This window comes from Bombina bombina, chromosome 5 (genome assembly GCF_027579735.1).
Source record: "Bombina bombina isolate aBomBom1 chromosome 5, aBomBom1.pri, whole genome shotgun sequence".
In the NCBI taxonomy this organism is placed as follows: Eukaryota; Metazoa; Chordata; class Amphibia; order Anura; family Bombinatoridae; genus Bombina; species Bombina bombina.
This window is the reverse complement of record NC_069503.1, coordinates 263995267-264020040: the sequence shown is the minus strand read 5'-3', so window position 1 is coordinate 264020040 and position 24774 is coordinate 263995267. Positions and strand designations below refer to the sequence as shown.

The window sequence follows — 24774 nt, the reverse complement described above, 5'->3', positions numbered from 1 at the left end:
GTGTTAAAGAAGGGTCAAGAAACATAGCGGTATTAATATGAACAGGAACTACTGTTCTGACTTGTAATCCTTCATACATCTTGAGAAAATGTAAATAGACAGCTTTCATAAATGTGGCTAATTATTTAGATAAAGCTAAATTGGCTTCCACTTCTCCTGCCGGTTACATGTTGGCTTGAATATTATACAACGGTATTACCTTGTTGCTTATTCTGTAACCCAACCACAGGAAATAGCATAGAAAACTATAATGAGATAGCACCAAAAACCCTCTATAGTCCAAAAAAACAATTCTAAAGTGGTTGTTCTTTCTCTTAGGTCAGTCGTTTTAGTTAATGATCTTTCCTTTGCTTACAGTCTGGTATCATGACGGACAATTCTGGAGCTAACTCTATGCGCCCTATTTATTAAAGGGACATGAAACCCAATATTTTTCTTTCATGATTAAGATAGGGAATACAATTTTAAACAACATTCTAATTTACTTCTATTGCTTAATTTGCTTCATTCTTCAGATATCCTCTGTTGAAGAAATAGCATTGCACATGGGTGAGCCAATCACATAAGGCATCTATGTGCAGCCACCAATCAGCAGCTACTGAGCCAATTTAGATATGCTTTTTAAGAAAGGATATTAAGAGAATGAAGCAAATTAGATAATAGAAGTAAATTGGAAAGCGGTTTAAAATTGCATGTTCTATCTGAATTATGAAAGAAAAAAGTTGGGTTTCTTGTCCCTTTAAGCTATGGATGTAGCTTTGGCGCCTCACTGTTTCAGGCTCATGCGAGCAGGCGTTTAACGCTAGTTAATGTTAGCCTTTATGGCACCTCAAGTGAAGTTAAATCATCTTGTTGCAATCGAGATGATTGACAGCCCTGCTCACGCTTGGTTGGCTGCACAAGAGCATGGGGCAGAATGTTCAATGATGAGTGCGGACCCCAGATGTCTGGCAAATGATAAATGGAGCCCCATGAATCTAAGTTAGTTAAATGCCTAATTTAAATACATTTATATAATTGCTGTGCTCTGAATATTAAATATATTGACACAACTGATCTACAATGTCATAACACCAGACAAACTAATGGAAGTTCTGTATTTATTAGACTATTAGCGATTCTTACTATTATAGCAATTACTATTATATTAAGTTGATGCTTTTTATAGCATGCTCCCATTTATAAGATATAACGTAATAGTTATATCTCAAATTTCAAATATCCTTAAGTTATGCTTATTCAATTTACTTTTCGCTGACTGAATTGGTAATACCAGTTACAGCAATATATACTTGTTTCCCAATAAATAATACATATAATTGATTTATCTAACTGCTGAGTTCATGCTTTCATCCAGTGAGGATCTTCTGTATGTTTATTAGCTTGATACTTTGAAAATACTGTAGTTAATCATTAATGCTTATTGATCAGAGCGCTTATATTGATTGCTAAATGTGTATACAATGCACTGTGATTGAATTTAATTTAATTTAATACAAGATTAATAATAGCTCCCGTTTGCATACCACCATAAAATGATTGTCTTAGGCTACTTATTACTTGTGATTTTTTTCTCTCTTATAACATTCTCCTTCCTCCACTCCCCAGCCCTTGTTCTTTCCTTCACCATATTGCCTCATCCCTATAGCATATATATATATATATAACAGAAAGGAGAATATCTTGCTAAAATATTATTTTGTATATATAGTGGTATATCTTTTTTGAGTGAAAATGCATTTGCATACCCTTGCTCTGACCTCACATTCATAGTCTGTTTGTCAAAAACTCCTTTGTTTAGTCAAACAGTTTCTACAAAGTTGCTTTACTGAGAGATCCATCCATAATTGTGACTTTCATTAGCCCTATTCTATCAATACATTATAAACATTTTTTTTACTTGATTGTTTCTACAGATATGTATACATTAAATGGAAATGCCAATGGTCAGCCTTGTGTATTCCCCTTTAAATACAACAATAAATGGTATGCAGACTGTACACTGGATGGAAGATCTGATGGAAAGTACTGGTGTGCGACATCTGCAGATTATGGCAAAGATCAGTTATATGGATTCTGCCCTTCAACATGTAAGTAATGCATACATAAGTCTGCTCATTCACTAAGTAATATAAAATATGATACAGTTTTTGTGGTTCCTAGCTATGATACCATTAAAGCAAGAAGGTATTAAAGTACATGTCAGGCACACCTATTGTTGTGTTACCCAGTCAATCAGTGAAAATTCAATTGTTATTAAATGTGCCTATTGTAAATGTAAAATTCTAGTTCCATTAAAGGATATAGACAATGCAGATGTCAGACTTATGCTCACAGACCACACAGAATCAAAAATAGCAAGTTGAGGTAAAAACTAGAAATTCTATAAACGTATCAATATCTTTTTCTGAAATGTTGGCTTTATTAAACTTCAGGGTAGTCTTAGCTGTAATCAAGGTACTTTAAAAACTTTTTTCTGTGTTCCATAACTTAAATTGGATGTCCCTTTCATGAATAAGAAAACCTACTGTGTACAGAAAATAAATAACTTTTGAACCTTCTATCACCTAATGGGATTATTGTTCCTTTTTTTCTAAATAATATTATTATCATTCTCTTTAATACATCCCTTAAAGGGACATTGTAAACTAGATTTTCTTTGTCTAAATGTTTTTAGATGATCTATTTATATAGCCCATCTGGGAGTGTTTTTGTAAAAATGAATAGTTTTGCTTATTTTAAATAACATTGTGGTGATTTTAAGACTCTTAACCAAGCCCCAACATTTTAGATGTATACTGATGTCTACAGACTCCTGGTTGTGTAATGGGTCTTTGCATATGCAAAGTAGGGGGGTGTCTGCCTGTTCCTGCTTTCACAGCTCTTTTTAGTGGGTATCCCAGTCTAACCTCTTCAACAGAGATAAACTGAGAGCTTCTAAGTAAGTTTTTAAAAAGGTTTTATACTGGATTTTTATATCAGTATCTGTGCATATTCTTCTTTATAGTAGTGTCTATTACATGCAGTTATTTGAAAATAGGTGTAAACTTTAATATAGTTGAAGGTTTCTTATACTATTATATCCCCTCTCCTCTGAGGTATACAGTAAGGTCATAGAATCTTTCTTGGTCAGTTTAATTTTTTTTAGACCATGTACCTTTAACTCTCTCCTTTCTAGTTTATTTATATCCTTCAAAAGATAAGGTCTCCAGAACTATAAACAACAAGGACTACCTAATGATATTTTTGATTGAGACTGCAATTTTGAGTTCTGCCTTTAATTTGATTTAACAATTCTATATTTATAAATAATATAAATATAAAAAAATCAGGATTTCAACACTGAAAATCAAATTTCTTAGGACGCTTGACATGGCATGTTTCTATTACATATTAGAAAAAAACATCATATGGACAATGTTTACTTTAGTCATACACTCATTGATCACCATTATCTGATATTCTTAGGATATTGTATTTGTATTTTGAATGATTTGCAGTAAGAAAATTAGTTCATGAAGTATAAACTATTTGCCTGTTTTAGTGAATATTTTCATAGACGTGGGCCAGATCCTAAAATTTGTATTCAAAGTTCACTATGTTTTTCTCAGTATCCTTTGTTAAAAAGTATATGTACATATCATAAGCAGCAACAATGCACTAATAGGAGCTAGCTGGTGATTAGTGGCTACACATACTATATATGCCTCTTGTCATTGGCTCACCAGATGTGTTCCATTAGTTACCAGTAATGCTTTGCTGCCCTGGAGCTGACTTTACCCCCTTTGCATAGTGTTTATTAGTGCTATAAAGCCATTTCATCAGGAAAAGAAAAGAACACAACTACAATGAATACAACATTTAAAAAGCAACAAGATCGCCCTCAGTTTTAAGCATCAACATTTCAGTGAACTCAAGGCCCGGTAAATTTTAGCCGGACATGTCCAGGGCCCAGGAGTCATAATATATATATATATGTATTGTATTTTATTTATACTGCCGCTACATGCCCAGGACCCTCGCATATGTGTAATGGCACTCTGAAAGGCCTGCCTGGTATTCCTGATATGTGGAGTGGTGGGCCTGTCAAGAGTATGCAGTGGGGGCATGTTGGGTCATGGCCCACCAGCAGGGCTGTCACGGCCCAGCACCGGGCCAAACCCCAGTATTTTGTATTCGAAGCATTATTAAAAAATAAATTGCACCAAAAGGGATGTCTTAAAATACTATCACCTGGATTATGAAATTTGAGATACGGTTTTAACACTGAAAAAATGGCCATTTCAGCATAAAAACCATAACGCAGTCATTACGAGTTTGGCTGTTTAGCTGTACCGCAAGCATTTTAGCCTGTAGCGCAACGTCAATCCCGCACTCAAAAAAAATTAAGTTTTTGCATGGGATTTCCATAGCACCGGTATTACAAGTCATGCGGTGAGGCTAAAATGCTTGCATTACAGCCTATACAGACACGATACGTTCCGCTATCTGAGAGCAGTAGTTATGAGTTTTGCGCAACAAAACTGTTACGCAAAACTCATAATTAAAATGTACACTAACACCCATAAACTACCTATTAACCCCTATTCCGCCGCCCTCCCGCAACGCAAACACTAAATTAAATTTATTAACCCCTAATCTGTCGCTCCGACACCGCCACCACTAATACAAATTATTAACCCCTATTCCGCCACTCCCTGTCATTGCCGCCACTATAATAAAATTATTGACCCCTATTCTCCCACACCCTAAAATCTCTGCCACTATAATAAAGATATTAACCCCTATTCCGCTGCTCCCCGACATCGCCGCCACTAAATAAAGTTATTATCCCCTAAACCTCTGGCCTCCCACATCACCGCCACTAAATAAACCTATTAATCCCTAAACCGCCAGCCCCCCACATCGCAAAAAACTAAATTAAACTATTAACCCCTAAACCTAACAACCCCCTAACTTTAAATTAAAATTACAATATCCCTATCTTAAAATAAATAAAAACTTACCTGTGAAATGAAAAAAAAAACAAAACAACAACAATTAACCTAACATAACTATTATACTAAAATTTAAACAATTGCCAATTGAAAAAACGAAATTACACATTAAAAAAAACCAACACTACTAAAAAAAATTAAATCTAAAATTACAAAAAACACTAAATTACAAAAAATAAAAAAATACTAAATTACAAAAAATAAAAAACACAAAATTACAAAAAATAACAAACACTAAATTACTAAAAATAACAAATTTAATTTAGTTTTTTGCGATGTGGGGGGCTGGCGGTTTAGGGATTAATAGGTTTTATTTAGTGGCGGGGATGTGGGAGGCCAGAGGTTTAGGGGTTAATAACTTTTAGTGGCAGCGATGTCGGGGAGCATCAGAATAGTTGTTAATATCTTTATTATAGTGTCTGCGATGTTGGGGTGCGGGGGAATAGGGGTTAATAACTTTATTATAGTGGCAACGATGTCGGGGAGCAGCAGAATAAATTATTAACAGAACATTTTATTGCATTCTTTTAAACATGTACTAACACGATATGAAAACATCTGCTCCGGCCATTAACCTTTCATAATATATCTATCAAAGGGACATCAGGATGACTGGCTTTATCTATTTCCTTGTAAAGTTTAAATCAGCAAAAAACTACCTGTAACATTTATTCCTTGTAAATCATCACTACACATTTTCTTACATGATAAGTAATTGTTCTATTTGAGGCATGAATTTGTATTAATGTGTTAGACTAAGAATTATTGTTGCATTTATTGTGTTGCTTCAATGATTTTCCTAATAATGTGAAGTTTGATTTTCCATCTGCTGTACTAAAAAGTTATTTTTTGGCCTCTATAAGATAAAAGAAACAAAAAAGAGTGTTTGTATACATGAACAAACATTCACATTATTATATTTGAAAGTGAACAAATCATATTTTATGTGTGATTTTTAACATTTTAATGAAACTAGTAAATGATTGCGGGGTTGATAACAACCTATTGTTCAATAATCATCCGCATGTTAAAGGCTGCTGCTGATGAGCCCTTTTCAAATTTTTTATTCCAATGACTAGGAATAAAAAGCAGCCCTGGAAAAAAAAATGAAGACCAGCCCTATTTTCTGTTGAGTCAGTAGAGTGTACACTTTTTCTCAAAAGAGGTTCCTGGAATGTTCCTTCCCAATTTTATTTTTTAAATTGAATTATATTAGTTTATAATAAAAAGATTGTTGTAACCCAATGTCATTCATTAATCATTTTAACAGTGTGAAAATGATTATCCATAGTTTAATCTGGAGAAGACACCCAAAACAGTGTCTCACAGTGTGTCTTAACTAGACACTAATGCCTCAGAAAGTGTGCATCTAAAAAGATTGTGCACATTTTGATAAAGGATATATATGGAAAAGTTTTTTTTAATAATTGCATGCTCTATCTGAATCTAGCACTGCAGATTGGAGCAGCGTTTCCATTGGGGACAAGCAGTGCTCTGCAAGTCCCAAGCAGTAGTTCTACTGTGTGTTTTAAATTAAAAACACAGTATTCTAGAGTCAATAGTCTTAAAATGACATTATCTAACAGATTAGAGCATGTCATTTTTTTCTCTCTAATGGCCCTTTAATATAGGTTAGTAAATTCTATGAATAGTAATAAACAAACCAGAAAGCTTTATTATAATTTAGAGTTCAAGATACGTTTTAACAATTAAATTTCATACAGGCGCCTACTAGGTGTTTCAGCAAAAGCCTCAGCATTTAATTCATTTAAAGTGCAATATCTAAATTTCTTATGCAATATATCATTTTTTATTGTTATAAAATTATGGTTTTCTAATACTGAAATGTGCATTTGTGCGTCAGGCCAATTGAAAATGTATTTAAATTTGGCCAAATTGTAGTATAGAAACACTTGAAAAATTAACAGTTTCCCTTTCTTAACATTTTCATTCAAACACTGCTTCTAAGAAATGTTGTAGTATTCATGGTATTCACTGATGTTCTCGATATATAAACATATTTTATTTGACTTGACAAAAAAAGATAATAAAAGACAAAGGAATTTGACAGCTGATGTTATTTTTATGTCGCAGGAAACCAAGGAAGTGACCCAAAGGTTTAAACACACTTTGCTTCACACTAGGCAGCAATTTATAAAAGATTTTAACAAAAATGAGCTGCTTCCTTTTCCTGTATTCCTGATAGGCACAGAACAGTTGAGATTATATTAAAGGAAAAGGTTTACAATAAACAATAGTCAAACCAACAGAAATAATTGCACATGTCAGAATTTCCTTTTTTAATTCTGAAGCAGATAACTAGCGGTTACACTGGTCTCAAGTGCATATGCTTTCATGTAACTGATTGAAACATTGCCAGTATAAGCCAGTTGCATTTCAGCAAGATTATTAATTACCATTCAAGCATAAAATTATTTGCTGAGGTTTTTGCTGACACATATAGTGAGCGCCTGGTTGAAATGTAATTGTTAAAAAGTATCTTTAGAAGTCTAAATTTATATGAAGCTTTCTATTTTGTTTATTACTATTTATTAATAGAATTTACTAACCTTTATTAACTTTTTTAAAGAAAGCACAGATGTAGATGGATTTTCAGAATCTCCTTGTTTTTAAAAGAAAATTATTTAAAGGAACACTGAACCCCAATTTTTTCTTTCGTGATTCAGATAGAGCATGCAATTTTAAGCAACTTTTTGAATTTACTTTTATTATCAATTTTTCTTCGTTCTCTTTTTCTTCATTTGAAAAAGAAGGCATCTAAGCTATTTTTTGGTTCAGTACAATGGACAGCACTTGTTTATTGGTGGGTGAATTTATCCACCAATCAGCAAGAACAACCCAGGTTGTTCACCAAAAATGGGCCAGCATCTAAACTTACATTCTTGCATTTCAAATAAAGATACCAAGAGAATGAAGAAAATTTGATAATAGGAGTAAATTAGAAAGTTGCTTAAAATTGCATGCTCTATCTGAATCCCGAAAGAAAAAATTGGGGTTCAGTGTTCCTTTAAGCACCATATTAAAGGGCCATTACAGTAAAAAAAGGCATGCTGTAATCTGTAGTCAAAGAGAGTCCAGCACACATATACACCAACTGCACGCTGCCAGGGATTCTGCAACCCAGTGAAATAGACAAAACCAGAAGAGGCAGCAGCATAAATTATCACCAAGTTTATTTAGCGAAATTGCCAAATAAAACTTGGTGGTAATTTATGCTGCTGCCTCTTCTGGTTTTATGCTCTAATCTGTTACAGCATGTCATTTTAAGCCTAGACAACTGTGCTTTTAATTTAAAACACACAGCAGAAATACTGTTTGGGACTTGCAGAGCAGTGCTGGTCCCCAGTAGAAACGCTGCTCCAATCTGCAGTGCTAGATTCAGATAGAGCACGCAATTTTTAAAAAACTTTCTAATTTACATCCATTATCAAAATATGCACAATCTTTTATATGCACACTTTCTGAGGCACCAGCTCCTACTGACCATGTGCCCAGTATATAGGTATATCTGTTTTTTGATTGGCTGATGTCAGGCTGTCACATGATACAGGAGGTGGGAATTGGGATTACATTTTAAATTTGCTGTAAAAAAAATCTATTACTTATTTATAATTCAAAATAAGTGCTATTACATTGTCTTGGTGTTATGTATTTGTAGATTATGAAGTTCTACTTAACATAAAGGTCCTTTAATTTGTTGGCAAATAATTTCAATCAATTCTCAGAAGAAAACATCTCTGCTGTAAACAAACAAGCAACTAAATAAATAAATAAATATATAAAACAAAAAAAGCGAACTAGAAATGTTTTGATATTCTTTACAAAAAGTAACTAATAGTTTTGTAGAAGATTCTTGTATGCTGTAAATAGATATTGGTGACTTATGCCCATTTTAATTAAATGTCTTGTTTGTAATCTTTTTGTTATCTTTATAGCCACCAAAGACAACTCCTGGATCGAGGATCCCCTGACTGGTGTTTTTTACCAAATAAATGCCAACGCAGCAATCACATGGCATCAAGCATTGAAAAGCTGCAAACAGCAGGATTCTAACTTACTGAGTATAACAGAGGTTCATGAGCAAACATATCTCACAGGTGAGAGACAGAAGCATATGCTTATACACCAGTTTATATCAAACTTTGCTAGAATTCATCTTTGTGTGTGCGTTGGGTCGCGTGTGTATTACAAGTTGAAAGTAAAATGTTTGCACACGAGTGAAACCAAAGGACAAAGAAATATCACAAATGTGTTGACTTATTCTTCCCATAACTTTAATAGAGAGTGCAGAAGGAAAACACTTAACACTTATTGCTTGTGCACTATCCGCATAGGTGTTATGAAAATGTAACATTCTGATGTTCTTCACATACAGTAAAATTTTATTTTTTTGTAAATAGATATTTTTAAATATATATCTGTATATACCAATATATTAAATAATAATTAAAAAAAATTCTATGTGAAGAACATAGGAATGTAAAATATGCATAACGCGCTTCAGGTCTAATGCGGTCAGGTTGGTGCACATGAAGAATTAGTTATCTTAAAGTGTGTTCTTAAAATATAAAAAACAAAAGATTTTAATAGTTGTTTTAACTGATGAACGTAAAAATTCAATTGCGGTCTCGCATTCGCATTTGCTTTCAACTTGTAATACGAGGGCTTTTTCTGACGCTTGCAAAACCTGATATTGCTCGTGAGCAACAGTTAGAGCGCTACTTGAAATCTAGCCCTATATGTGTCATTAGAAGTCCTTCAAAGGAGGTTTAAAAAGATTATATGAACAATTTTGAAGTTTATCAATCTCAAATATAATTTTGTGTGACAGCCTCAGCTGAAGCCACCAGACACCCTGGTTAAGAATTACTAAGTAAAATGTTAATTATTATATGATAAATATAGTCTAAAATTGATAGTTTAAATAGCCCTACTAAACCAAAAATATACAGAATTTGTTGTTGGTTGTATATAGGTGATATCTGCACTTTGCATAACCTTAGTGAAGGACTTAAATTAAAGACCAAACAATTTTTTTTTATGTAAAAACAATTCTGAGTTTTACTATACCTTCTGCTCAGTAACATAAATAAATAGTCTTGACTTCAAAGACACTACTAAGATATAAATGCAGATGGAGAAATAAAGAATATATTAAATTATAATATAACTCTAAATTATGGCCAATATTAATGTGGTCTCAGAGGTCACAATATGACTGGGCCTGCATCTATGGGGAGCCCATCTGACCCTGCAATCAGAATCAGTTTTGCTACAGGGAACCTGTTGGGGCTCTATCTGCATCAAGCCTAGACCCCATATATTTCCCTCCCCCTGCAATACATTGTTTATAGTGTAAGAAAAGTGTATGGATTCCACTTTACAAATATGGTGACAGGGCTTCTGACCTGGCTGTCAAGTGTGCGGCATAGCAAAAAGACTGCCATCATATTTGCACAAGGCTAAGCAAGTTAATATCTTCTGGTGTGGACTAATTAAGGGGGAAGGATGACTCACAATCACAAACAAACAGCTCATGTTGCTCCTATATTGCTGCTGGCTCAGCTTCTTCTGAATTGAAACAACTAGAAAGGACAATGTTGAAATAAGTGGCCCATCACAGCCTTTGCCCTGGGGCCCAGTGATGGTTTGCTGTGCTCTTGGTCTTAACATAGGTAAGGGATAATAAAAACAAGAAATAACAAGCAGTGATGAATCCAGTGATCATATTATTATTATTATTATTATTATCGGTTATTTGTAGAGCGCCAACAGATTCCGCAGCGGTATAAACAAAGGGGCAGTACAACAAAACAATTATAGGGATTAAATGGGTAGAGGGCCCTGCCAAGAGTTTCACTGTTGTAGTCAGCTCTTAAGAAGGTGATCTACAAACAGCTGGACTCATAGGCTTACATGCTAAGGGGGTTCAGGGGATAGCAATGGAGGAGTGGAACTGGTATAAAGTAAGGTTAGCATAGGTTGTATGCATCCCTGAACAGTAGAGTCTTTAGGGAGCGCTTGAAGCTTTCAAAACTAGGGGAGAGTCTTGTGGAACGAGGCAGAGAGTTCCACAAGATGGGAGCCAGTCTGAAGAAGACCTGTAAACGGGAGGGCGATGAGGTAACCAGAGAGAAGAGAGTAGGTAATCATTAGCAGAGCGAAGGGGACGTGAGGGAGAGTATCTGAGATAAGGGGGGAGCAGTGCAGTCGAGGGCTTTGTATGTCAGAGTGAGAATTTTGTGTTTGATCCTAGAGGCAAGACTGAATGTTGTAACTATGTTACACTTTAAATGGGGCTGTTACATTAAAGTTCCAAACGATGTCACAGAGCGCATAGTTACAACATTCAGTACACGCTTGGTTCATTTTTTGCACCCTGGATTTGCAAACATCATTGATACGCAGACCACCCAGTAATCCGTGACTCTGATTGTTTGGAGAATTGTCACGTGACCCCATACACGCCGATGAACGGATATCCACCAGGATACACCTTGGGCCCTTTCTCTGCTCACCGTAAAGGTAATTATATATCTGAAAAGGGGTTCTAGACATGGAATTCAATCCAATTCATCTCATATCAGTACACGGAGAACCACCTTTTCAAGCAGGCTTCGAATTCTGGGTGAGTCACTTCTCAATCTACACTGCGTTACCAATTGCTTAATGACTGTGCATTCATTCGGTCTCAGACTCACTAACATTCAAGAGACATACTAATTTACACACAGCGTTGCCAAGTGTCTATTGACTGTTATTTCATCCTGCCGCAGACTCACCAATATTGTGCTTTTTAATCGAGAGACATACACTCTTCCATTATTGCCATTGTTCCTTTTTTTTTATCAGACTTTTTATCTGATTTCTTATTGATTTTTTTATTTTTTATTTCTTTTAACCACCGGTGGTCATTAGTTATATTTCTTACATTTACATGCATTTGTTGTTCTTGTGTTTATTAGATTAAATGTTATTAACGTGTACTTTTTAAAAACGTATCCATTTTCTGTTTTGTTTCATACATTTACTGATTTATTAACCCTCTTATGTATAGCAGCTTTCACTAGTGCTCCCTATCCCTTTTTTCTGTTTAATCTGTTTTGGAGGTATTTTGGAACTAACCTTCTACCTTAGGGTAGCCATCTTGTGCTATATACAGGCCTCTTGTTTATTGCATTCATTATGGATTATAAAGGAGCTAGGCGGCAAGTGGGGAGGACAGAGTTGCAGTAATCGAGGCGGGATAGAATGAGAGAGTGTATTAAAATCTTAGTTGTGTCTTGTGTAAGTAAGTGTCTAATTTTAGATATGTTTTTAAGGTGGAAGCGGCAGGCTTTAGCCAAGGACTGAATGTGAGGAGTAAAAGAAATATCTGAGTCAAATGTGACCCCGAGACATCGGGCATGCGGGGTAAGGGTAATGATGGAGTTGTCGACAGTTATAGAGAGATTGGGGAGATTTTAGAAGAAGGGGGGAAAATGAGGAGCTCAGTTTTGGAGAGATTTAGCTTGAGGTAGTGAGAGGACATCCAGAAAGAGATGTGAGAAAGACATTTAGTGACACAGGTTAGCAAGGAAGGAGATAGGTCTGGTGCAGAGAAGTAGATTTGGGTGTCATCGGCATACAAATGATATTGGAAACCGTGGGACTTTATTAGGGAACCTAGTGATGACTTGTAGATTGAGAAGAGAAGGGGACCGAGGACAGAGCCTTGCGGTACTCGACAGAAAGTGGTGACAGGGCAGAGGAGGCCCCAGAGAAGGCTACACTAAAGGTACGGTTTGACAGGTAGGGAAAGAGCCATGAAAAGGCTGTGTCACAGATGCCAAAGGATTGGAGGGTTTGGAGCAAAAGAGGGTGATCAACAGTGTCAAAGGCTGCGGACAGATCAAGGAGGATAAGCAGAGAGAAGTGGCCTTTTGATTTTGCTTTAAGTAGGTCGTTGGTAACCTTAACAATAGCTGTCTCTGTGGAGTGATGAGGATGAAATCCAGATTGCAGTGGGTCAAGAAGGGAGTTTAACGTAAGGAAATGGGATAGATGTGCATATACTAGCTTTTTGAGAAGCTTTAAGGCGAGAGGGAAGAGGGAAATAGGGCGGTAGTTGGATGGGGAGGTTGGATCAAGGGAAGGTTTTTTGAGGATAGATGTGACCAGTGCATGTTTCAGCGATGAGGGTAATATACTGGTGCTGAGGGAGAGGTTAAAAATGTGTGTTAGTATAGGGGTAAGGGTAGCAGAGAGGGAGGGGAGTAGCTCTGAAGGGATAGGGTCAAGGGGACAGTTAGTCAGGTGAGAGTGCAGTATAAGTGCCAAAACTACTTCCTCAGTACCAGGGGAGAATGAGCTAAGTTTAAGGTTATGTGGGTTGTGGTTGAGTAAGAGCATTTGAGGGGGGGGGGGGAGAGAATGGAATTATGTTGAGAGCTGATTTAATTTCTGATGGAGTTGATTTTGTTATTGAAGTGGCTGGCAAAGTCTTGAGCTGACAGAGTTGTATTAGGAGGTGGGAAAGGGGGAAAGGTGGAGGAGAGTATTAAAAGTGGAGAACAGACGTTTTGGGTTTGAAGAAAGATTAGAGATAAGAGTAGAGAAGTAGCATTGCTTATGGAGATTAAGGGCAGAATAGTAAGAGTTCAAGATGAATTTGTAATGAAGAAAATCAGATGAACTCTGAGATTTTCTCCAGTGCCGCTCAGCAGTACGGGAACATCTGCGTAGGTACTAGAGTCAGAAGCATACTGTGAAGAGTTTAAGTGTAATTTAAAAAAAAAAAAAACAAGTCTGCTGAATACAGCCAGATGTTAGAAGCTTATTATAACAGGCGAGGAAGACCAAACTTGCGTACTATTACATATAAAATAGCAGTAGCACACGCAAGCTGTAGAGAACAAGTCAGCACTCAAGCTTGCTTGTTCTTTCTAATATCTGGAAAACAATGGCCTACTATAGAGGACTGGATAGCAAAGGTTTGCTGTACAAGACACAATAGAAAAGCTTTGATTGCTTGCTTGTTATTGAAGCCAGAGAGCACAGGTTAGCAGCAGAAGGACAGGAAGTACAGATGTGCTGGCTACTGAAGCCAGTAAAATGCAGATAAGAACAGACTTGCTTGTTACTGAAGCCAGAGAGCACAGGTTAGCTGCAGAAGGTCAGGAAGTACAGATGTGCTGGTTAATGAAGCCAGTAAGATGCAGATAAGAACAGACTTGCTTGTTATTGAAGCCAGAGAGCACAGTAGCAGCATAAGGACAGGAAATATAGATGTGCTGGTTAATGAAGCCAGTAAGATGCAGATAAGAACAGACTTGCTTGTTACTGAAACCAGAGAGCACATGTTAGCTGCAGAAGGTCAGGAAGTACAGATGTGCTGGCTACTGAAGCCAGTAAAATACAGACAAGAACATACTTGCTTGTTACTGAAGCCAGAGAGCACAGGTTAGCAGCAGAAGGTCAGTAAGTACAGTCATGCTGGTTAATGAAGCCAGTAAAATGCAGATAAGAACTGACTTGCTTGTTACTGAAGCCAGAGAGCACAGGATAGTTAGCAGCAGAATGACAGGAAGTCCAGATGTGCTGGCTACTGAAGCCAGTAAAATGCAGATAAGAACAAACTTGCTTGTTACTGAAGCCTGAGAGCACAGGTTAGCAGCAGAAGGTCAGGAAGTACAGATGTGCTGGTTAATGAAGCCAGTAAGATGCAGATAAGAACAGACTTGCTTGTTACTGAAGCCAGAGAGCACAGGTTAGCAGCAGAAGGCCAGGAAGGACAGATGTGCTGGCTAATGAAGTCAGTAAAATGCAGATAAGAACAAACTTGCTTGTTACTGAAGCCAGAGAGCACAGGTTAGCTGCAGAATGTCAGGAAGTGCAGATGTGCTGGCTAATGAAGCCAGTAAAATGCAGACAAAAACAGACTTGCTTGTTACTGAAGCCAGAGAGCACAAGTTAGCTGCAGAAGGTCAGGAAGTACAGATGTGCTGGTTAATGAAGCCAGTAAGATGCAGATAAGAACAGACTTGCTTGTTATTGAAGCCAGAGAGCACAGTAGCAGCAGAAGGACAGGAAATATAGATGTGCTGGTTAATGAAGCCAGTAAGATGCAGATAAGAACAGACTTGCTTGATACTGAAACCAGAGAGCACATGTTAGCTGCAGAAGGTCAGGAATTACCAGAGAGCACATGTTAGCTGCAGAAGGTCAGGAATTACAGATGTGCTGGCTACTGAAGCCAGTAAAATGCAGACAAGAATATACTTGCTTGTTACTGAAGCCAGAGAGCACAGGTTAGCAGCAGAAGGTCAGTAAGTACAGTCATGCTGGTTAATGAAGCCAGTAAAATGCAGATAAGAACTGACTTGCTTGTTACTGAAGCCAGAGAGCACAGGTTAGTTAGCAGCAGAATGACAGGAAGTCCAGATGTGCTGGCTACTGAAGCCAGTAAAATGCAGATAAGAACAAACTTGCTTGTTACTGAAGCCAGAGAGCACAGGTTAGCAGCAGAAGGTCAGGAAGTACAGATGTGCTGGTTAATGAAGCCAGTAAGATGCAGATAAGAACAGACTTGCTTGTTACTGAAGCCAGAGAGCACAGGTTAGCAGTAGAAGGTCAGGAAGAACAGTTGTGCTGGCTAATGGAGCCAGTAAAATGCAGATAAGAACAGAATTGCTAGTTACTGAAGCCAGAGAGCACAGGTAAGCTGCAGAATGTCAGGAAGTACAGTTGTGCTGGATAATGAAGCCAGTAAAATGCAGATAAGAACAGACTTGCTTGTTACTGAAGCCAGAGAGCACAGGTTAGCAGCAGAAGGTCAGGAAGTACAGATGTGCTGGCTAATGAAGTCATTAAAATGTAGACAAGAACAGACTTGCTTGTTACTGAAGCCATAGAGCACAGGTTAGCTGCAGAAGGTCAGTAAGTACAGTCGTGATAGTTAATGAAGTCAGTAAAATGCAGATAAGAACAGACTTGCTTGTTACTGAAGCCAGAGAGCACAGGTTAGCTGCAGAAGGTCAGTAAGTACAGATGTGCTAGTTAATGAAGCCAGTAAGATGCAGATAAGAACAGACTTGCTTGTTACTTAAGCCAGAGGGTACAGGTTAGCAGCAGAAGGTCAGGAAGTACAGATGTGCTGGCTAATGAAGCCAGTAAAATGCAGATAAGAACAGAATTGCTAGTTACTGAAGCCAGAGAGCACAGGTTAGCTGCATAAGGTCAGTAAGTACAGATGTGCTGGCTAATGAAGCCAGTAAAATGCAGATAAGAACAGACTTGCTTGTTACTGAAGCCAGAGAGCAGAGGTTAGCTGCAGAATGTCAGGAAGTACAGATGTGCTGGTTAATGAAGTCAGTAAGATGCAGATAAGAACAGACTTGCTTGTTACTGAAGCCAGAGAGCACAGGTTAGCAGCAGAAGGTCAGGACTCAGGAAGTACAGATGTGCTGGCTAATGAAGCCATTACAATGCAGATAAGAACAGACTTGCTTGTTACTGAAGCCAGAGAGCACAGGTTTGCTGCAGAATGTCAGGAAGTACAGATGTGCTGGTTAATGAAGTTAGTAAGATGCAGATAAGAACATACTTGCTTGTTACTGAAGCCAGAGAGCACAGATTAGCAGCAAAAGGTCAGGAAGTACAGATGTGCTGGCTAATGAAGCCAGTAAAATGCAGATAAGAACAGACTTGCTTGTTACTGAAGCCAGAGGGCACAGGTTAGCAGCAGAAGGTTAGGAAGTACAGATGTGCTGGTTAATGAAGCCAGTAAAATGCAGACAAGAACAGACTTGCTTGTTACTGAAGCCAGAGGGCACAGGTTAGCAGCAGAAGGTAAGGAAGTACAGATGTGCTGGCTAATGAAGCCAGTAAAATGCAGACAAGAACAAACTTGCTTGTTACTGAAGCCAGAGAGCACAGGTTAGCAGCAGAAGGTCAGGAAGTACAGTCGTGCTAGTTAATGAAGCTAGTAAAATGCAGATAAGAATATTCTTGCTTGTTACTGAAGCCAGAGGGCACAGGTTAGCTGCAGAAGGTCAGTAAGTACAGATGTGCTAGTTAATGAAGCCAGTAAGATGCAGATAAGAACAGACTTGCTTGTTACTTAAGCCAGAGGGTACAGGTTAGCAGCAGAAGGTCAGGAAGTACAGATGTGCTGGCTAATGAAGCCAGTAAAATGCAGATAAGAACAGACTTGCTTATTACTGAAGCCAGAGAGCACAGTTTAGCTGCAGAATGTCAGGAAGTACAGATGTGCTGGCTAATGAAGCCAGTAAAATGCAGATAAGGACAGACTTGCTTGTTACTGAAGCCAGAGAGCACAGGTTAGCAGCAGAAGGTCAGGAAGTACAGATGTGCTGGTTAATGAAGTCAGTAAAATGCAGATAAGAACAGACCTGCTTGTTACTGAAGCCAAAGAGCACAGGTTAGCAGCAGAAGGTTAGGAAGTACAGATGTGCTGGCTAATGAAGCCAGTAAGATGCAGATAAGAACAGACTTGCTTGTTACTGAAGCAAGAGAGCACAGGTTAGCTGCAGAATGTCAGGAAGTGCAGATGTGCTGGCTAATGAAGCCAGTAAAATGCAGATAAGAACAGACTTGCTTGTTACTGAAGCCAGAGAGCACAGGTTAGCAGCAGATGGTCAGGAAGTACAGATGTGCTGGCTAATGAAGCCAGTAAAATGAAGATAAGAACAGACTTGCTTGTTACTGAAGCCAGAGAGCACAGGTTAGCAGCAGAAGGTCAGGAAGTACAGATGTGCTGGTTAATGAAGTCAGTAAAATGCAGATAAGAACAGACCTGCTTGTTACTGAAGCCAAAGAGCACAGGTTAGCAGCAGAAGGTTAGGAAGTACAGATGTGCTGGCTAATGAAGCCAGTAAGATGCAGATAAGAACAGACTTGCTTGTTACTGAAGCCAGAGAGCACAGGTTAGCTGCAGAATGTCAGGAAGTGCAGATGTGCTGGCTAATGAAGCCAGTAAAATGCAGATAAGAACAGACTTGCTTGTTACTGAAGCCAGAGAGCACAGGTTAGCAGCAGATGGTCAGGAAGTACAGATGTGCTGGCTAATGAAGCCAGTAAAATGAAGATAAGAACAGACTTGCTTGTTACTGAAGCCAGAGAGCACGGGTTAGCAGTAGAAGGTCAGGAAGAACAGTTGTGCTGGCTAATGAAGCCAGTAAGATGCAGATAAGAACAGAATTGTTTGTTACTGAAGCCAGAGAGCACAGGTTAGCAGCAGATGGTCAGGAAGTACAGATGTGCTGGTTAATGAAGTCAGTAAAATGCAGATAAGAACAGACTTGCTTGTTACTGAAGCCAAAGAGCACAGGTTAGCAGCAGAAGGTTAGGAAGTACAGATGTGCTGGCTAATGAAGCCAGTAAGATGCAGATAAGAACAGACTTGCTTGTTACTGAAGCCAGAGAGCACAGGTTAGCTGCAGAATGTCAGGAAGTGCAGATGTGCTGGCTAATGAAGCCAGTAAAATGCAGACAAGAACAGACTTGCTTGTTACTGAAGCCAGAGAGCACAGGTTAGCAGCAGATGGTCAGGAAGTACAGATGTGCTGGCTAATGAAGCCAGTAAAATGAAGATAAGAACAGACTTGCTTGTTACTGAAGCCAGAGAGCACAGGTTAGCAGTAGTGATGTCCCGAACTGTTCGCCCGCGAACGGTTCACAGCAAACATAGCTTGTTCGCGTTCGCGTTTGTGGGCGAACACATGGCGACACTCCCTCACAGACCCTCCCAGCTACTTGGAATCTGCCATTTTAGACTCATAACGACCTTGCTTTCTTAATGAGAGGACGTGTTGTGTTTTTGCTCCTGACATTAATAGGAAAAACATAGCTAGGCTAGTGTATTTACAGTCCAGAAGGACTCCACTCATCTCTGCTGCAAGCACAGCACCCCAAAAAGCCCTTTTTAGGGCTATATTTCGTGCCGTTTCTTTTTTTTCGTTTTTTTTTATTAGCATTTACCTGGCTTTCAGCTGTGTGTTTAAGGCTCACAGCATATGCTGTGACTACTGCCACCACTTATATCTCCCTAACAACATTAGTTTAAATGTAACTAACCAAAAATTTTTATTATTTTTCTAGTGTAATTTTTTTTCATTTTCTATCAGGCCAGTGTCACACAGCATATACTCTGGTTCATTGCTCTGTGCCAGCCAGCAGCCACCAGTGTTAATATTCGTTTATAACATTATTTTAAATTTATAAAAAAAAAAAAAAAAAAAAAAATATTTTGCTAGTGTAATCTAATTACATTTACTATCAGGCCTGTGTCTGTCAGGCTCACTCAGCATTAATATACCTCATTTTTTTCAGTCTTTTGGTTAATTAGTCTGTGCCAGGCAGCCACCCAGCACTCATATCTATTCTTCTTCACCTTAATTTTAATATAAAAAAAAAAAAGTTTAAATTTGTTTGCTAGTGTAATCTAATATAATTTTCTATCCGGCCTGTGTGTTTTGCTGACATACAGAGCCTACTGTGTTTACTTGCTGCCCTCCCTAGTCTATGAGCCACGACTCATATGTGTTTAACCTTTTTTATTTTCCCCCCAAAAAAAATAATTTCAATCATTTTTCTAGTGTAATCTAATAGTATTTTCTATCAGGCGTGTGTGTATCCGAATTACAGAGCCTACTGTTTTTAATAGCTGCCCTTCCAAGGCTATCAGCCACGACTCATATGTATGTGCTTAACCTTTTTCTTAAAATTTCCAAAAAAGTCTTTAAATCATTATGCTAGTGTAATCTAATTGTATTTTCTATCAGGCCTGTGTCTAACTGTCTATCTGACTTACACAGCATACTGTTGTTATAATTGCTGCCATACGTAGCAGCCAGCCAGTGCGACCACTCATAGAGTCATATGTGCATTGCACTTCTTAACATAATTTTAATATTAAAATCTAAAATTTTAAAATATTTTGCTAGTGTAATCTAACTTAATTTTCTATCAGGCCTGTGTTTTTGTCACTTACACAGCATACTGTGTTAAATTGCTGCCCTACCTACCATCCATGACTCATATCTGCCAGCCTGTGTGCCAGGCCCAACTAGCCAATTAGTGGCACCAATCACAATTCTTGTAACAGTAATTTAAAAAAAAAAATATCATAATTTTTTGGACTGCAAATATTCAGTCTCCTAGTGCCATTGAATTGCATTTACCTCCTGCCTGCCACTGCCAGCCTTTTGTGCCAGGCCGTCTAGCCAACTATTTACACCAATCATAATTGTTGTCACAGACAGTATAGTTAGTAATTTAAATAAAAAAATTTTTTATTGTTGATCTTAATCCTCAGTTTGCTTGTGCCCTAGAATTGCACTTTTCTACTGCCTTCCAAGCCTGTGTGCCAGGCCTACTTGAAAAATATTTACACCAATCATAGTTGTTGTGACAGTATTCTTAATAATTAAAAATTAAAATTGTTGGTAATAGTTGTTGAGAATCCTCACTTTGCTGGTGCCATTGAATAACACTTTCCTGCTGCCTTGCAGCCTACTGTGAGCCAGGCCCACTTAGCCAATTGTTGCCAGCAATCATATTTTTTTTAACAGTATTGCAAAAATTGTCAATCATCACTGTTTTGGCTTTGTAAAATCTATGCCTTACCTGTCATCTATTGTTCAAAAGGATGACATATGTCCTCTTTCCTGCTGTTGTTTTTGTTGGGGGTCCGGAACACTATTCTAAAAATGCCGAAGGAGAATGACCTGTACTGTACTGGGTGTCCAATCATGTTTTTGTTTTCTATTTCACGGTTCATAATAAATATCGCTGTGTAACTAAAATCAATGCCATACCTGTACTCGGTTGTTCAAAAGGATGGCATATGTGGTGTTTCATTCTGTTGTGGTTGTTGAGGGTCGTGGCCGTGGGACAGCGTATAAAACGGCTGAAGAAGAACAACCTGTACAGCCTTGCTCCTCTTTTTAGGCAGGCCAGCTCTTTGCATACATGCCCACAGACTCTGTAACGCATGCCTCTTTTAGGGAGAGGTGCAGCCATAATGCGGTGTCAGAAACTCTGCCTGCAACTGTTATACTCGATTTTGCGAAAGGAAGTAAGCTTACCATGGTTCCCTGCACGCACGTATTGTTGTTATATTTTGGTGAGGGTAATCATGATGGCCATGTAGACCACCACCACTGAGAGTCCTGGAAGTAACAGGGATGAGATGAAAGAGCTAAGAATAGTAGAACTTGAAACAACAGAGTTAGCCATGGGTGTTAGTGCAAAACCGCTTGGATTTTTTTTGGCTTTGGGTGCAGCTATTCATGCAGGCCATATAGAGCTGCCACCATTCAGTGTCGTATCAGCTATTAAACTAATAAGAACAGTACTACCAAAATACAGCCAATGAAGGGCCTTAGGAAGACTGAGCCAAGGTTGGATTGTAGTACTTGGTTAGGCTAATCATGATGGCCATGTAGACCACCACCGAGAGTCCTGGAAGTAACAGGGATGAGATGAAAGAGCTAAGAATAGTAGAACTTGAAACAACAGAGTTAGCCATGGGTGTTAGTGCAAAACCGCTTGGCTTTTTTTTGGCTTTGGGTGAGGCTATTCATGCAGGCCATATAGAGCTGCGATCATTCGGTGTCGTATCAGCTATTAAACTAATAAGAACAGTACTACCAAAATACAGCCAATGAAGGGCCTTAGGAAGACTGTGCCAAGGTTGGATTGTAGTATTTGGTTAGGCTAATCATGATGGCCATGTAGACCACCACCGAGAGTCCTGGAAGTAACAGGGATGAGATGAAAGAGCTAAGAATAGTAGAACTTGAAACAACAGAGTTAGCCATGGGTGTTAGTGCAAAACCGCTTGGCTTTTTTTTGGCTTTGGGTGCGGCTATTCATGCATGCCATATAGAGCTGCCACCATTCGGTGTCGTATCAGCTATTAAACTAATAAGAACAGTACTACCAAAATACAGCCAATGAAGGGCCTTAGGAAGACTGAGCCAAGGTTGGATTGTAGTATTTGGTTAGGCTAATCATGATGGCCATGTAGACCACCACCGAGAGTCCTGGAAGTAACAGGGATGAGATGAAAGAGCTAAGAATAGTAGAACTTGAAACAACAGAGTTAGCCATGGGTGTTAGTGCAAAACCGCTTGGCTTTTTTTTGGCTTTGGGTGCGGCTATTCATGCAGGCCATATAGAGCTGCCACCATTCGGTGTCGTATCAGCTATTAAACTAATAAGAACAGTACTACCAAAATACAGCCAATGAAGGGCCTTAGGAAGACTGAGCCAAGGTTGGATTGTAGTATTTGGTTAGGCTAATCATGATGGCCATGTAGACCACCACCGAGAGTCCTGAAAGTAACAGGGATGATGAGATGAAAGTACTAAGAATAGTACTACTTGAAACAACCGCTTGGATTTATTTTTGTATTGGGTGCGGCTAATCATGCAGGCCATATAGAGCTGCCATCATTCGGTGTTGTATCAGCTATAAAAATAATAAGAACTGTACTATCAAAATACAGACAATGAAGGGCCTATGAAGACTGAGCAAAGGTTGGATTGTAGTATTTTGTTTGGCTAATCATGATGGCCATGTAGACCACCCGTAACATGGATGAAAGTGCTAAGAATAGTACTAATTGAAACAACCGAGTTAGCCATGGGTGTTGGTCTAAGACCACTCGGCTTTTTTTTGGGTTTGGGTGCAGCTAATCATGAAGGCCAGATAGACCTGCCACCATTTGGTGTTGTAACAGGTATTAAACTGCAAAGAACAGTACTACTTAACACAACCTACTTACCATGGGTCCCAGAGCATATGTTTGGTTATTATATTTTGTAAGGGTAATCATGCAGGCCATATAGACCTCCACCGATAGGGTGAGTATGAGTAACAGCTATTAAAATGCGAAGGACATTACTAATTAACACAACATAGTTACCATGGGTCGCAGACCAAGAGCAGATGTCTTATTATTATATTTTGTATGGGTAATCATCCAGGCCGTATAGACCTAACCAAATAGGGGGAGTTACAGAGATTAAAGTGCTAAGAATGGTAGTACTTAAAACACAACCTAGTTAAAATAGGTACCAGACCGCATGTCTTATTATTATATTTTTTCAGGGTAATCAGGCAGGCCATATAGAACACCCCCGATAGGGGGGGGGGGACAGGGATTAAAGTGCTAAGAAAATTACTAATTAACACAAGCTAGTTGGGTCCAAGAACGCATGTTTAATTATTAGACTTTATTAGGGTAATTATATATCTAACAAATCTATCTATTTCTCTTCTATCGATTCTATCTAACTATCAATCTATGTATATCTATCTATCCTATCTATCAATCTATCTTCTGTCCGGGATGTTTTGAGACAGCCACTTTGGGAATGTTAGATGATTTAGGCCCATTATGGCTTAAAAGCAGACTCTGCATAAACTATGTAATTTTCCATGGGAGTTTTGCCAGGGATCCCCCTCCAGCATGCGACAGTCCAGGTGTTAGTACCCTTGAAACAACTTTTCCATCACTATTGTGGCCAGAAAGAGTCCTTGTAGGTTTTAAAGTTCGCCTGCCTATTGAATTCAATGGCGGTTCGCGAACAATACCGGAAGTTCGAGTCCGCCGTTCGCGAACCGAAAATTTTAGGTTTGCGACATCACTAGTTAGCAGCAGAAGGTTAGGAAGTACAGATGTGCTGGCTAATGAAGCCAGTAAGATGCAGATAAGAACAGACTTGCTTGTTACTGAAGCCAGAGAGCACAGGTTAGCTGCAGAATGTCAGGAAGTACAGATGTGCTGGCTAATGAAGCCAGTAAAATGCAGATAAGAACAGACTTGCTTGTTACTGAAGCCAGAGAGCACAGGTTAGCAGCAGAAGGTCAGGAAGTACAGATGTGCTGGCTAATGAAGCCAGTAAAATGAAGATAAGAACAGACTTGCTTGTTACTGAAGCCAGAGAGCACAGGTTAGCAGTAGAAGGTCAGGAAGAACAGTTGTGCTGTCTAATGAAGCCAGTAAGATGCAGATAAGAACAGAATTGTTTGTTACTGAAGCCAGAGAGCACAAGTTAGCTGCAGAAGACCAGGAAGTACAGATGTGCTGGCTAATGTTGCCAGTAAAATGCAGATATGTACTGACTTGCTTGCTACTGAAGCCAGAGCGTTTTTCACCACTAGAGGGCGTTAGTTCGTGTGTTTCATATAGATAACATTGAGCTCATGCACGTGAATTTAAAGAGGAGTGAGCACTGATTGGCTAAATTGCAAGTCTGTCAAAAGAAGTGGGCATCCTGCAGAGCCTTAGATACAAGGTAATCAGAGAGGTAAAACGTGTATTATTATAACTGTGTTGGTTATGCAAAACTAAGAAATGGGTAATTAAGGGATTATCTATCTAATAAAACAACACAAATTCTGGTGTTTAATTGGCTATTTTTAAAAAAAAAAAATTGCCTGGACTATAATCAATTCTTTCCACTGGTGGATTATTGGTCCACCCTGATCTAATAATCCATCCCAGGGCCCCATAACAGAATTTACAACCTGGGGCATAATCAGCAAGGGAAAATACTGTAGATAAAACCTGATTACCAAATCAGATTTTCTGTCACAATATTTATATATAGGGTCACATTGCAGCAATCTGCTGCCTGTATTTAACATTGCACACACAGCTTGATAAATAGAGCTCATAACATTAAGTATTTGGGTGACATTTATGTTTCTGACAGGTTTCTTATTTTAATTAGTCTATTTGTC

At 38.4% G+C, this 24774-nt stretch overlaps 1 protein-coding gene across 2 annotated transcripts in view; it reads left to right on the top strand.

Annotated features, from left to right (window-relative positions):
• The window catches only part of MRC1 (mannose receptor C-type 1), a 294794-nt gene that overhangs the window by 51684 nt on the left and 218336 nt on the right, over positions 1–24774 (top strand). For both annotated transcript variants that reach the window (XM_053713973.1, XM_053713974.1), the window contains exons 3-4: positions 1917–2090; positions 8954–9115. In XM_053713973.1, coding sequence (XP_053569948.1) covers positions 1917–2090; positions 8954–9115 — 336 coding nt within the window. The remainder of the gene's footprint in view (positions 1–1916; positions 2091–8953; positions 9116–24774) is intronic.